General features: G+C 51.2%; 5 protein-coding genes across 5 annotated transcripts; 1 reads left to right on the forward strand and 4 right to left on the reverse strand.

The window, feature by feature from the left end:
• Positions 1-1,712: 1,712 nt before the first annotated feature.
• VFPPC_02035 (NAD dependent epimerase/dehydratase) lies at positions 1,713-3,123 on the forward strand (the record flags this gene model as incomplete). Its single annotated transcript, XM_018281760.1, has 4 exons — positions 1,713-1,734; positions 1,801-1,821; positions 2,050-2,274; positions 2,369-3,123. The coding sequence occupies 4 exons, from the start codon at positions 1,713-1,715 to the stop codon at positions 3,121-3,123; spliced, it is 1,023 nt and encodes a 340-aa protein (XP_018138822.1).
• A 249-nt stretch (positions 3,124-3,372) lies between these two features.
• Positions 3,373-4,281, reverse strand: VFPPC_18169 (hypothetical protein; the record flags this gene model as incomplete). Its single annotated transcript, XM_022429822.1, has 1 exon — positions 3,373-4,281. The coding sequence occupies one exon, from the start codon at positions 4,279-4,281 to the stop codon at positions 3,373-3,375; it is 909 nt and encodes a 302-aa protein (XP_022286031.1).
• A 200-nt stretch (positions 4,282-4,481) lies between these two features.
• Positions 4,482-4,838, reverse strand: VFPPC_18168 (hypothetical protein; the record flags this gene model as incomplete). Its single annotated transcript, XM_022429821.1, has 1 exon — positions 4,482-4,838. The coding sequence occupies one exon, from the start codon at positions 4,836-4,838 to the stop codon at positions 4,482-4,484; it is 357 nt and encodes a 118-aa protein (XP_022286032.1).
• Positions 4,839-6,610: 1,772 nt separating this feature from the next.
• Positions 6,611-9,234, reverse strand: VFPPC_02037 (ATP-dependent metallopeptidase HflB; the record flags this gene model as incomplete). The annotated part of the gene is made up of 3 exons (XM_018281761.1): positions 6,611-7,051; positions 7,135-9,132; positions 9,214-9,234. The coding sequence occupies 3 exons, from the start codon at positions 9,232-9,234 to the stop codon at positions 6,611-6,613; spliced, it is 2,460 nt and encodes an 819-aa protein (XP_018138825.1).
• Positions 9,235-11,305: 2,071 nt separating this feature from the next.
• Positions 11,306-12,679, reverse strand: VFPPC_02038 (C2H2 finger domain-containing protein; the record flags this gene model as incomplete). Its single annotated transcript, XM_018281762.1, has 4 exons — positions 11,306-12,146; positions 12,217-12,296; positions 12,355-12,546; positions 12,605-12,679. 4 exons carry the CDS (start codon positions 12,677-12,679, stop codon positions 11,306-11,308), a joined length of 1,188 nt encoding a protein of 395 aa, XP_018138826.1.
• Between the last annotated feature and the right edge of the window lie 836 nt (positions 12,680-13,515).

The following is a 13,515-nucleotide window of genomic DNA, read 5'->3' on the forward strand; positions in this document are numbered from 1 at the left end:
ACCGAGTGCTGTCGAAAGACCAGCCAGGCAGTGGTAGCACTACCGCGACCACCTTACCGGTTGGTATTCTCGATGGCCGAAATTCGGGATGTTGCGTATATAGCTGGAATAAAAATAGTGCCTCTGCAAGACGGCCAAGAGGTGCAATTGGGATACTCCACCTCAAACAAAGAATCAACTTTGAGTGTTCGGAAAGAAATGATAGGGCTCAACGTGGCTGCATCTTCAGCAGGTATCCAGGGCATCAGATGTATTATGGATGGTGGAGAGGCAACGAAATGGGTTGGGAATTGTTGTGGACTTGCAGTCACACGGCGACTTATGGCGTGCGACAAAGTACGTGGTATCAAGGCTGGATTTGATGTACGCATGACCAATAGTCTCATACGCTCTCTCTCCCTCTCCCTTTAGCTTGTCGACTTGCTATTGACAACTCTATAGGGATACAAGATGGTTAGTTTGGCAGTAACAGGCCCGTTGTCCGCTAACCCTCCATGGCGGGATTCAGCCTTCTGGTTTCCTTCCCCCCCTCTAAAAGAACTGCACCTAGTAAACGAACTTAGCTTCACATCAAGAGAGTCTGCTGCTTCGGCGTATCATCCTCTCTGCTGGTGCATGTTTACCGGGTGGAATGGATCTTGGCTCCCTCACTTGACGATAATGTCTGTAACGAGTACCTCGACATCAATCCGTGGCATCAGGTTTCGATACACTGGCAAAGCCGGGTCAAGTCCTAGATTAATAGGCAAAAGATCCAGACGGGGGCACGGAGACCGGCGCGTCGATTTTGACATTGATGGTCCTGGTGGAGAAATAATTACTGCCATTGAGGTATTCGTCCGTCCCTGGGACAGGGAACTCCTTGAAAGAGATTATGCTGGCAACAAGCTCATAGCATTTATGGTGCGTTTTGTCGGCATTTACTCTGCTTTCTTCACCATTTCCTTTTGCCACTGAGGCAATCTTGAGGCTGACTATTTTTTGTTTTTTGGTCACCTTGTAGGTTTTCACAAATCACGAACGACGATGTCGCTTTGGAATAGGAAAAAAGCACCTTTCTTCTTCCGAAGTCAAGAGACAGCGTATGGAAGCTCCCACAGGGTCTAAAATTACGGGACTCTACTATAGCCAGGTAAGCATCAAATCAAACCAGTTGAACTTGGCTGCTCAAATTCGGCAATTGGCGCAGCTAACTTGGGATTGGAGCACCTTGATGAAATCGTAGCTCTTGGGGCCATTTCCCAAGTTCTTCCGCCGCCAACGCTAGCAAAATGATGAATGTTTGTGAATTGGAGCAAGGAGAGGCAAGGCAAGCAAACGACCCCCAAAATCCAAAACCAACACCAAAACCAAAACCCCACGCACTGAGGGTGTGTCGAACAGTTAGCAGGCGATCCTCCACTTTAACAATCCATCAACGTGGGGGAGGGGAACTTGGGCAAGTTGGGGAACAGGTTGACATGGAGCGAGCGATTCGAAAGGAACTAGCATTTGCGGCGTCCCTATCTCCACCATCGGACATAAGGGTGTGGTTATGGTGTCCGGGTATTGACGTCAAGGCTTAGAAATAGAATAGGACCCAGATGAGCAAGCGAGTTATATAAGTATGTTAGCGGGTGTCAATGTAATTTTGTTGACGGTTCGCCTTTGCAATCACTCCACTGTCCCATCGTCAAGCAGACTCTGCAGCTATTTACCGCTCATCACCCATCATGACCAAGGTTCTCCTCACTGGTGAGTGAAACTAAATCATTGAAAGTGGTAACTGTAACGTATCAACTAACTGGTGAAACAATTCAGGCGGCTCGGGCTTCATTGCCGGTATGTTTATGACTCTTCGACTCCGGAATTGATGTTGGAGTCGAGGGGAAGGGAGCATCAGGATTGACTTCACCTTGAGTCTCCTCGACGTGCCCCTCCTCCTCTTCCTCGTCTTTGTCCCCTCCCCCACCCTCAACCACGTTCCGTCATGTCACAGATTGATTCCCTCACCCTTTACCATCACAAACAGGCTGGATAACGCCATAAACTAACCCGATAATGTGATAGCCCACATCTTGGACCAGCTCCTCAACAAGGGCCACCAGGTAATCACGACTGTGCGAACCGAGGAAAAGGCCAAGCCCATCCGTGAAGCGTACAAGGACAAGGGAGATCAGCTTGAAGTAGTGGCGGTGGGCGACATTGCAAAGGAGAATGCGTTTGACGAGGTCGTCAAGAAGCCCGGCATTGAGGTGGTGATGCACACGGCGAGTCCGTTTCACTTCAAATGGAGTACGTGAAGCGCCTAGTATTTTGCATTTCGCATTTGGCTCTTGATGAGGCACAAATCACACCAGAGTAGATGGCTAACCAGCAGAAACAACAGCCGACGCTCAAACGGAATTGATTGATCCCGCCCTCGTCGGCACCACAGGCATCCTCAAGGCCATCAAACGGTCCGCCCCAACCGTCAAACGAGTCATTGTCACGTCGTCATTCGCCTCCGTCCTCGACGAGGCACACCTCTCCGACGCATCCCACACCTTTACCGAACAGTCCTGGAACCCCGTCACCATCGACCAGCTGCACTCGTCGCCCGCCACGGCCTACCGTCTCTCCAAGACGCTCGCCGAGAAAGCGGCCTGGGACTTTGTCGCCCGCGAGAAGCCCAACTTTGACCTCGCCACCATTTGTCCGCCCGTGGTGTTTGGCCCCGTCGTGCACCACCTAGCCTCCCTGGAGAGCATCAATACTTCGAATGAGCGTGTTGTGTCGCTCGTCAGCGGCGGCTGGAACAAGGGGATTCCGGCGACGGGCCCCATCACCGTGTGGGTGGACGTGCGGGACACAGCGTTGGCGCACGTGAGGGCCATGGAGAGGGAGGACGCCGGCGGGAAGAGGCATTTGACGATTGGGGGCAGGTTTAAGAATCGTGATATTGCGGAGGTGGCGTGGAGGAGGTTTGCGGACCTGGGGGATAAGTTGCCGGAGAGGGATGTCGAGGGCGGAGGAGCGCCGAGCGCGAGTGAGAATTTTCGGTATAATAATGATGAGACGACGAGGGTGCTGGGGATGAAGTGGACAGGGTTGGATGAGAGTATTGGTGATTTGATTGTGTCGTTGAAGGAGCATGGGATTTAAGGCTGAGTACACATCACATGTAGAGTAAGTTGGGCAAACTGAGTAAACATTAGCCACTACTTGAGTACATGTCGTTATCGTACATTTCCATCCATATCTAAACTCCATTCTAACATTACGCCGTTCTGTATTCTCAAGCCAGGGAATCCAAACCATGCAACGCACGCAATCGCTAAATGCCATCTCATGTACATATCTCATATATCGTTCCCACACCCATTCATTACCTCTGAAACACATCACACAAAATCACCTCTTAAACGGCGAATACGTGCCCCCCAACCTCTCCATATCACGCTCATCCAGCCGCGGCCACCTCTCCCTCTTCTCCTGCACATCCACCGTCGGCGACCCAATCGCAATCCCAATCTCCTCGGGCCGCACATTCTCCAGCGGCACACCCCCCTCCAGCGGATTCACCTGCCAGTACTTGAGCGGCGGCGACGGCAGCGCCCTCCTCGGCGGGGGGCCCGGCGACACCAGGCCGTTCACCACGTCCGGAATACTGACCGGCGTGGCGGGCGGGCTGGATCGCGATCCGGGGCCTAACGTGGAGGTTGTCGACGTGGAAGCCGCTGATTTATGCGCCTTCGGAAAGATGCTATACTTGGGGGTGGTGGCACCCAATATTCGCTGCGTGTCCGTAGTATAAAGAGCCATGTCCTTTGCGGAGGGCACATTCCCCAGACTGGATGGTTTCCCGCGCCGCGTATAAGTGTACGTCTTCTTGGGCATCTGAATCGCGCCCTCACTCCGGGTCGTCTGATGGAACTTGCGGTCGCCGAGGCGCGGGGGCGCTCGCAGATCCCGCTCAGGTGTATACGGCATGTCTGTGAGATGGGGGAACGGCGAGAGGCCAGGGGAGTTGAGGATGGTGGAACTGGCGTTTACGCTGCTGGGTTTGTGGTCGGTGGTTGTGACAGAGGGCGGCCGTGGTTTGTTTCTCTTCTGCCGGACTTTCAGGGTGATTATGACGACGGCTAGGCTGATGAGGACGGCGCCTGCTACCGCGCTGAGAACAATGGTTGCAACGACGGCGGTTGAGATGCTGGATGAGGATGAGGTGGGAGAAGGAGAAGGAGAAAGCTGGGGAGGAGGCGGTTCAGCAGAGGTCTTGTATTCCGGTGGGAGGTGAGAATTGACGTCTTTGTACGGCATGTTTAGAGGGTTGTGTCCATGTTGGTTTTGTGTTTATTTGACTGTGTGCGTGCGTCGTCGTTGTTGTTATGTCTGCATCTGCGGTGTCGTCTGAGCGGCTGTTGTATATGTAGTGTAAGTTTTCCGCATCCGTCTCTTTTTTTTTGTCCGTGTATTTTCATGAGATATGAGCAGAGTGAGAAAAAAAAAAACCAACCTGTTTACACGTACACGCACGGCCAATCCATCACCCTCCCCGTCCATTGGATTGCTGCGGTCCAAAACCCTGTGTGGTCCTCGCGTTTCAACGCAAACGCATTCGCATTTGCGTTTGCATTTGCGGTGCTCGGTCGTTGCGCTTCGACCTGTGCGTCTGAGTCTGCATGCGCTAGATTGTGCTTGAGCGTCGACTTTTGAGTGCAGACACGCACATTCACGGGCAAGTCGAGTGGTGCCGGAAGAAGACGACGACAGTTTTGGTGAGGATTGTTGGCTTTTGCAACGCATGAATCTGGATGTGGCTGTGGTTCTGCCTCTTCTTTTGTTGCATTCTGCCTCCCCTTCGGACTGGCTGCCATCCCTGCTTGCCATCTGAACTTTTTGACACTTGACCTATTTTTTTTAAAATGACACTCGGGTAGCAGTGTCCGAAATGTGACTTGTGCTTGGGTACAGGTATTCTGGTCCACAGTCTTCAAACCGAAACGGCATCAGTGCCACTTTCGTTTTGAGACGAAAGGGGGTGTTGTGCCTGTTTCTGTGTCTGAAATGGGAAAATGGCCAACTTGAATGAGTGAATTCCATTCAGGGTATTTGTGACAGAAAAATCTGCCTGTTGACTATGCGCTTTTCAAACGGTTGAGGCGTCGAGTCACGAAGCATTGAATATCGTTTTTCTTGGCATCCTGACTCGGGAATACGACAGCATAAACCACCTAATAACCACTCTGCGCAGTAACAAAAAGGAAAAAAAAAATAAAGAAAGTCGCACCACATGCCCACCGTTCAATACATCAGCAACTACGTCAGGAAGATGTTGTTTCCGCCTTGGCATCATATACTCGTCATCAAGGGCGATAAAAACCCCTGCGTCAGGCACGAAAAAGGGTTCCCAAAGGTGTACACTGGGAATGTGAAAAATTTGGTTTGTGCCACGGACAGAGCCAATTATTTGTGCTGCTGCGCGATACGATGTGTACTTTTTCACGAAAATCAGGAAAACGGTAAAACACCAATCGGGAAGCGTGGACGTGTGTGACAGAATCTGGGAGACAGCAGCTGGAAGCTTGCATATGCGATGGAGACACAGAGAGATCTGATTCTTGTCTCGTTTGGGGGGGGTTGTCTGATTGAGATTTCTGGTGGGAGAAGTTGACGTTATTGTTGCGACGGAAGCGGTTCAGGATGAGGCATCAAGATGAATTCTAATGACGTGTTTTGATCAAATGGATGGGAGTGCTCGCGCGCCGCGTATAATTTGGCGGGCGATGAATGAATGCATGTCCAGAGTATCGTGCGACAAGATGGTTCGTGGCAGACATCTCTGAGTACATCGGGACATGCACGAGAAAAGAAGAGGGAAAAAAGAAAATATAAAGCGAAAAAAAGGGCACATAAAAAATAAAAATGAAAATAAAATTAAAATTAAAAATAAACAAGTCTAGTCTCATCCCATCCCAACATCAATCTTCACCCGGCTTTCAACATCATGCATCTCACTCCATGTCACTCACTCACTGCACCCGCAAGCCACCGCCTCTTTACGCCCGCAACGTGGCATCCAGACGCAATTTCTTCCAGCCGTGCTTCCTCTCGACTCCATCATCATCAACCCTGTTCCTGGTCCCTTCACTTCACTTTTGCAAGGCAGATACGTCCGTCGACGCAAAGAAAATATGCATTGTGTGGTATATAACCCAAAGCCGTAAATGTACAACGGGCCAATCGGCCTCCAGTCCGCTGCTTATTTTTGCACAGAACACATGCTCTTAATGGATGTGATGGATCAACCTAGAGCCAAAAAAAAGTCCCCAAATTTTCCAGTGTCCAGTGCCCTGCCTCATGCCCGTCCGATATGCCCCATATGCCTGTCCCTTGCCTCTTTTTAGAGCCTGTCTGCTTGCCTTGATGTCGTCTCACGGTCTCAGTATTAATGCTCCAATGAAACCCCTCCTGTAGACAAGAGCTGGCCGCTTCTCACCAGTTCAACCTGTGGCTTAGTCGCTTTTGATCTCTCCTCAAAACACGATGCGGATGAAACAAACAGATTGCTCTTCAAAAAGGATCTGCACCGGCAGACCACATCTCCTCGGCCTCCACTCACGCCTGCATCTCACTTGATCGTGATACTTCAGCTGTCAGCTGCAGATGAATCTGCCTGCGCTGGAGGTGGTGCCTCCGACTCTGGTGGCTGCGGATGCGGAACGTTTCCTAGCCCGGGTGGCTGAGGTGTGTCTGAGGGAATTGGCAACACCAGCGGGCCCTTGGGAACAATACTTCGTCCCGGCAGCTTCTCTCCTCGAATCACCATCTCCACCTCCTTCTTGTCCAGCGTCTCATACTGAACAAGAGCCTGCGCCAAAAGGTCGAGCTCTTTTCGCTTCTCCGTAAGCAGTTTCCTCACGTCCTCGTACGACTTCTTCAGCGTCTTCTGCACTTCTCCCTCAATAATGGCTCGGGTTTCAGAGCTCAGGTTTTCGTATCGTCTGCCGTATTCCACTGGCCCCAGCGCATTCGACATGCCAAAATTGGTAATCATCATGAAGCTGAGATCCGTAGCCTTTTCAAGGTCCTGCAATATGCAATGTCAGCCCAGGCCCCGATACACATACATACATACATCCACAAAACTAGTCAACTCCCTCCCACACTTACATTTGAAACTCCAGACGTAACCTTGTCGTCACCATATCGCATCTCCTCGGCCATCTTTCCACCAAGCAGCACACGTATGTTCGACATGTACTCGGCCGCAGTGTATGAGTACTTGTCCATTTGCGGCACATGCGCAGTGTGACCAAGCGACGGGCCCTTGGGTAAGATGGTGACCTTGTACAGTCGACTGGAGCTGTCCTTTTCAAAGAGTTGCACGAGTGCGTGGCCAGCTTCGTGATAGGCTGTCATTTCCTTTTCCTTTTCCGTGACAACCATCGACTTCCTCTCTGCTCCCATAGTAACCCGATCAAACGCCCAATCCATGTCGTCCTTTGAAACCATTGTGGCTCTGGCCCTGCTGGCTCGAAGAGCGGCGAGATTGAGCATGTTTTCGAGCTCTGCACCAGATCTCCCCGGAGACCGGGCAGCAATAGCGTCCAAGTCAACATCGGGTGCCGCCTTGATCTTCTTCGCGTGGTGCTTCAGAATAGCCAGGCGCCCGCGAACATCCGGGAGGTCTACGTTAATGTGACGATCAAAACGGCCAGGTCTAGTCAAAGCCTTGTCCAGCAGATTTGGCAAGTTGGTAGCGCCCATGATGATGATTTTGGTGTCTTGGTCGAATCCATCGAGTTCCGTCAGCAGCTGATTGAGAGTCTGCTTGGCATGTGCCTGGTCTCGAGGATTTCGCTTGCCACCAATGGCGTCCAGTTCGTCGATGAAGATAATCGCTGGAGACTTGGCTTTGGCCGCAGCAAAAAGCTCCCGAACACGCTTGGCCCCCACGCCCACAAAGATTTCGTCAAATTCACTTCCGGACATGTAGAAGAATGGTACACCAGCTTCACCAGCCACGGCGCGAGCAAGCAACGTCTTTCCGGTTCCCGGGGGGCCGACAAGCAAGACGCCTTTGGGGAGCTTGGCACCCAAGTCGGAAAAGTTTTCCGGGTTCTTGAGAAATTCGACAACTTCCTGGAGCTCCTCCTTGGCCTCGTCGCAGCCATGGACGTCGCCGAATCGCGTAGTCTGCTTCTCAGCCTTTACCTCGGAATCCGTCTTGGCGCCAGGTCCACGTCGGAACGTACTGAGTGTCTCGATAAGAATGGTGACAGCCGCAAAACAAAGATATGTAACCACGACAAATGTCGCAAAGAACTTGACCCAGCGGAAGATAAGTGACCGTGTTGATTCTTGGACAACAACATGAATCGGCTCCCCCTTGCCGCCTTTGGATGCACCGGCGCCGTATGAACTACCCGAAACAGCAGCATTAGCAATGGCCTGCTCCTGCGTAGTCCATTGCCCTCTACCATATCCAGACGGCGCCGATGGCCCCGCGGTGGCATTGGTGCCCGCATTAAGTGCTGCCAGAGCCTTCTTGTACGCATCTTCGGTGGCCGCGTTTGTTGCAAATCGTCCTGACTGGTATCGCTCGACTAATATGCCGGGCATGTTCGCCCTGAGGAGGAGCTGGTAAAACGCATTTTGCATGTTGGCATTGCCAGCGTTTCGATTCGCAGACTCCTCGACAGTAGCTAATTGGTTCCGGGAAATGCCGTTGGAGCTGCCAAACCCTGTGCCAAAGCCCCTCTGTTGCATTGCCACACCTCCAAACTGCAACTGCTGCAGACGCATTGATGCAAACGGGCGCCATTGTGCTCGAGGAACAAATCCCTTAATTTGGAACTGCGGCTGCCGCAAGACGGGGTTCGCCGCCCGCAGACCAACTTGAGAGAGCGTAGATACGGTGTTCTGAATATTCATTGGCGCGGTATTTCTCGGTAGAGCGGGGAGAGTAGATAGTGATGGAGTCGCATCCCGGATGAAATCAGGTAACTGCGCTGACGATGCCTTGTCGCCGAGACTTGACCTGGCACCCTTAGCATCCGACACAGGCCTGGTTTCTGATCTCTGCGCCGGCAGCGTCGCGCTTCTCCAAGGTGTTGCTAATGAGTTCGCAATCGATGGCCACGCCTCCGCGGCGACTGACGCCAAAGCCTACCATGCATTTGAGTCAGCTAATGTAATCCCGCTTCAGGTCTTGACAGCGTCATCTCGTGCCTATGCACATAGACTTACCGGAACGCCGTAGAAAGCCATCACCTTCAACCGCACCGTCGAGGGCGACGTATGGGATCAAGAAAGGGCTCTCCTGCAATGACGCGATAGAGGGAAGATGGAATAGCGGTTGATGCGGTCGCCGTGCCTTGGTTTAGGTGGACCGATCGCTTGGGACCGTGTTCGGCGCAGCGGCCACAAACCACGGTGATGGATGCACGCGACCGATGGCAGGCTGATGAAACAAGGTCGTCGATGTCAACTACGTGTCCGAATAAGTCGTTGAGTATTTCTTTCACGTTGATGCACGCATCGTGCAGACCGCTGTGCCCAAACTGATGTCGTGACCGCCAGGAGTCAGAGTGGGTGTTGCGGTAATGATGTCGACTTGCCACTTCTCAACGGCGTATCCCAACACCCGAAGTCGTTCGTGGGTCCCAATTTTTCCCGGCCAGGCTGCACGTGTCTTAGTCATCCCCTGGAACCTGGATGATCCGATCCCGCAATCGACAATCGACTGATAGAAGCACATGGAGCCGGCAACACCCGCTACACCAAAAACACGACATAAAAACATGACAATCGCGGCTATATGGCTTAGAAAGTCAACCAGGCTGGTATTTCGCCATACAACAAGTGTGATTTTGAACTTACTCGAACTCAAATCTTCTCTCGCGCACGTAATGCTAGACATCGTCCCTATGTGAAATATGTCTCCATGTGTCAACGCGTGAAGATGACTCTTGCAGCTGGGGGTCAAAGGTATTTAACCTTGTGAAAGGTATCGCATATGGCGTAATCTATCCAGGCATATACGATGTGTTGTGTTCGTGTATACTTAGATGTGGACAAATACTTCCACCACGGGCTGTAGGTGTGTAAATGTCACTACCGTAAATACTTGAGTATTTCCCACTAGATTCGAGTGCAGGCTTGAGTAAGAGCGCTTATCTCAATCTTCGCAATCCGAGCTGGAATCCAGGTCCAATCGAAAGTCGTTTGACAAGCCATTGGCCATGTACCGTGCTTGAACCGGCCGCTGTATTGAGCGTGTTCCGCATACTCTTTACGGTATATAATCGCCATAATGTCAACTCGTTTGACTTAGACTCCATAGCTATAGCTGCAAGACCGTGGATGCCAGAAACCAAACAACACACCAAGTGACCAAGTGATACAGACAGAAGCGCACCAGAACACAACCCCCAGTGACGACAAGCGGCCAGTTACTAGTGTTAGTACGAACGACAGCCCTGGTAGGGTGACAGGTATCAAGAGAGAAACGGAAATGCTAAATCCCGGTCGAAAATCTTACGGAAAAGACGACAGTCCTTAGCAGCAAGCAGCAAGCAATTCTGTCAAGGTTTGCTATTGGTTGACAGTAACGGCTGGGGATCATATTCGATAAGAGACGTGGCAACAACATGCGAGTACGCCGCTAACTCACGAGACACAAGAGTGTTGAATTTCGTGACTCTGTAAAACTGTAATAGACATTGTTCATTGGTTACAACAGGCCTTGAATTGGCTACGTAGGAACAGCAGTAGCAACTTCATCTGTGATAGTAGCATGCATACACAAATTGGTAAGGCTTTTAAGCAGTTACAATGTATCTTTCAATTGTACGCTTACACTAAATAAAAACAGCGCATTTCTCAACTCTTGTGGCCCGGTGCTCATGGCTAAAACCTCTCTCGTCACTTCATCATCATGGAAAATGCTCCGTCGCGCCGTAGCCCTCCCCATCGCCGAAAAAAACCACCGACTCGTGCCTGTTTCATCGGTAGAAACGTGAAATCAGAGGGCCAACCCATGCTCCCAAACTCAATAGCTCCGAATAAAACATCCAAACCCCTAGTCAACAGTCAAAGGCCTTAAAAGAATATGTAATGGAAAATTAAATGAAGACTCCTTGGTTCTGTAGATCCCAAGTGGTATATCCGCCCCGGAATTAATGTGCAATAAGATTAAGAAAATAAGTGCCTCCCACGAGGAAATATGTTGTGGCTATTAGTTGTACAGGTGGTATATTATCTTGATGTGAAAGGCCAGATACAAGTGTGCATTATGCCAGCGAGTTTTGATTACCCACTGGGCGTAATAGGTTTCATTTTACATCGTCTCAACTCGCGAGCTAGGAAGCTGCATGGTAGGGTCGTCGAATTCGATCTTGGGCCCGGAGTACATGTCGTAAACCCCAGAGCCGAAAGCCGGAATCTGTCCGATAGTAGCTACCTCAACCGGAGGTTGGTACTGGTAACCCCACTCATTCGAAGGTTGTGATCCCTGTGTTTGCTGCATTTGTTGAGCATACGGGACCATGCTGTTTTGCGACTCGACGGTGGCCGCGTCTTGCAAGCCGTATGTGGCCGTAGCGGGAGGTTGGTGAGTGTACATGCCGTCCTGGAGGGCAGGGCTCTGTCCGGATGCTGGAGAAAAACTGGCAGGGCTGCTGCTAATGGAGGTCATGCTTCCAGCGTTATATGACATCTCAAGCGTCGGTCGGTCAACATGCTGTCGGGGAATGTGGTAGGTTTGGGGCACATTGGTGTTCATGGTGGCAATCCCAGGATTATTCTGGTCAATAACGTAGTAAGGTTGTTGAGGCATGCCGGTAGGCCGATGGACCATCTGCAAGCTAGGATCTTGAGTGTGATATTCATGAACCTCAGCAGGCATACTGTTGCGATGGCCAATCTGCTGGTCCATTCCGTACTGGTTCATATGATGGCCAAAATCGGCGAAAGAGGCAGCTCGGTGCATCGGATGGCCGTGGGCTAAACCAGGATGTGTGATAGCTCCCTGCATTGGCCAGGCCATGGCTTGACCAGGAGTAGGAGGTGATTCCCCAATGTCCGATTCTGAGGTGCAATCATCAAGAATATCGTTGGGGTGGAGGCCGCGCTGATGCGACCGCCTCTGGTGTTTGACCATTGTCGTCTTTCGGCAGAAGCTATTTTAGTCGTTGTCAGAACACAAGTCATCCCGGCCACCGGCCATAACCCGGGACTGAAGCAACTTACCTCTTCAAACATCCGTCATGGGCGCATTTATACGGTCGTTTACCCGTATGGATTCGTCGATGACGGGCAAGAGACGAAGACTATAAGATATGTCAGCCGATTAAAGGTATGTCAGAGTTATAATGGCTCTCTACTCACGTCGGAGAAGCGCTTCCCGCATCCAATGTGCTGGCACTGGTGAGGTTTCTCGCCGGTATGTGTTCGGATATGCACAGTCAAAGCACTTCGCTGAATAAAGCTCTTGCCACAACCGGGCGTCGTGCAAGTGTAGGGCCTCTCGTTTGTGTGAATTCGGTAGTGTCGCTGCAGATCCGATTTGCGGTTGAAACTCTGATATGTTGTAAGTACATTGGATCAAATAGAGCCAATGTTCACATCAAATACGCACCTTGTTGCAAGATTCCCAGTCACACTGAAACGGCCTAGTAGTAGGCTCATATTCGACAAGCTCGAGCAGCTCCATAATGTGGTTTGGTGAGGTTGACTCGAAGTCGTTATGGCAGGCTCCCAGTAAATGCAATTACAACTTCCAAAGTGTTACTGTCGTTGGCTAATAATGGATGTAGGTGACCGTGGCGTATGTTGAGACAGTAGCTCAAGAGGGCAGCCCAACAATTACCTTGGGGCTGGAATTGCCTAGCTGTGCAGGGCAGTAAGACCTGATGGGTACTATGAATGTCGTTCTTCCCTCTTGCTTCCCTCTGATATGGGTGTGAGTGGTATGTAGGCACTGTGAATAACTCAACAGGCACAAACAACGAGCTGAGGGAGTATGCGTTCTTGGAAAGGATGATGAGATTGTTTCCAACAGGTCAAGTCAGGTGTTCGAAGGAAGTCTCGAAAGAGAGTGGGTAGAAAGATGTGTGTGTGAAGAAGCAAGGTGAAGTTGGGTTGAAGAAGGGAGACGTCTTTCTTTATGAATGTTCTGGGTGGTATGTGTTTGAGAAGGCTTGATAGATGTCGATGGATAACGAGGCGGCGATGAGATGTTATATATATGATCGTGGACTAATGAACAAGGATGGAGGAAGTGGGACGGGGGGTGGAAGGGGTGAATCTTTAAAGAACAGAGACCAAGCAGGCTCCCAAAGAAGACAGTCCTCTACGCGGGACTGTCGTTATTCGGGACAAGACCAAGGACCCTGAAAACCAACAGACTTGTAGACGGTGGGCTCTGGAGTGCGGTACTGGAGCTGCGCTCGGGCGTGGGCGAGCCAGGATCTGCTACACAATCGGCTAGATCAATGGCAAGACCAGATGCTGCAACGGACGGTACGGCGATCTCCACGGGGCAGGTTT

The sequence above is a fragment of the Pochonia chlamydosporia genome, chromosome 1, assembly GCF_001653235.2.
Source record: "Pochonia chlamydosporia 170 chromosome 1, whole genome shotgun sequence".
Classification (NCBI taxonomy): Eukaryota; Fungi; Ascomycota; class Sordariomycetes; order Hypocreales; family Clavicipitaceae; genus Pochonia; species Pochonia chlamydosporia.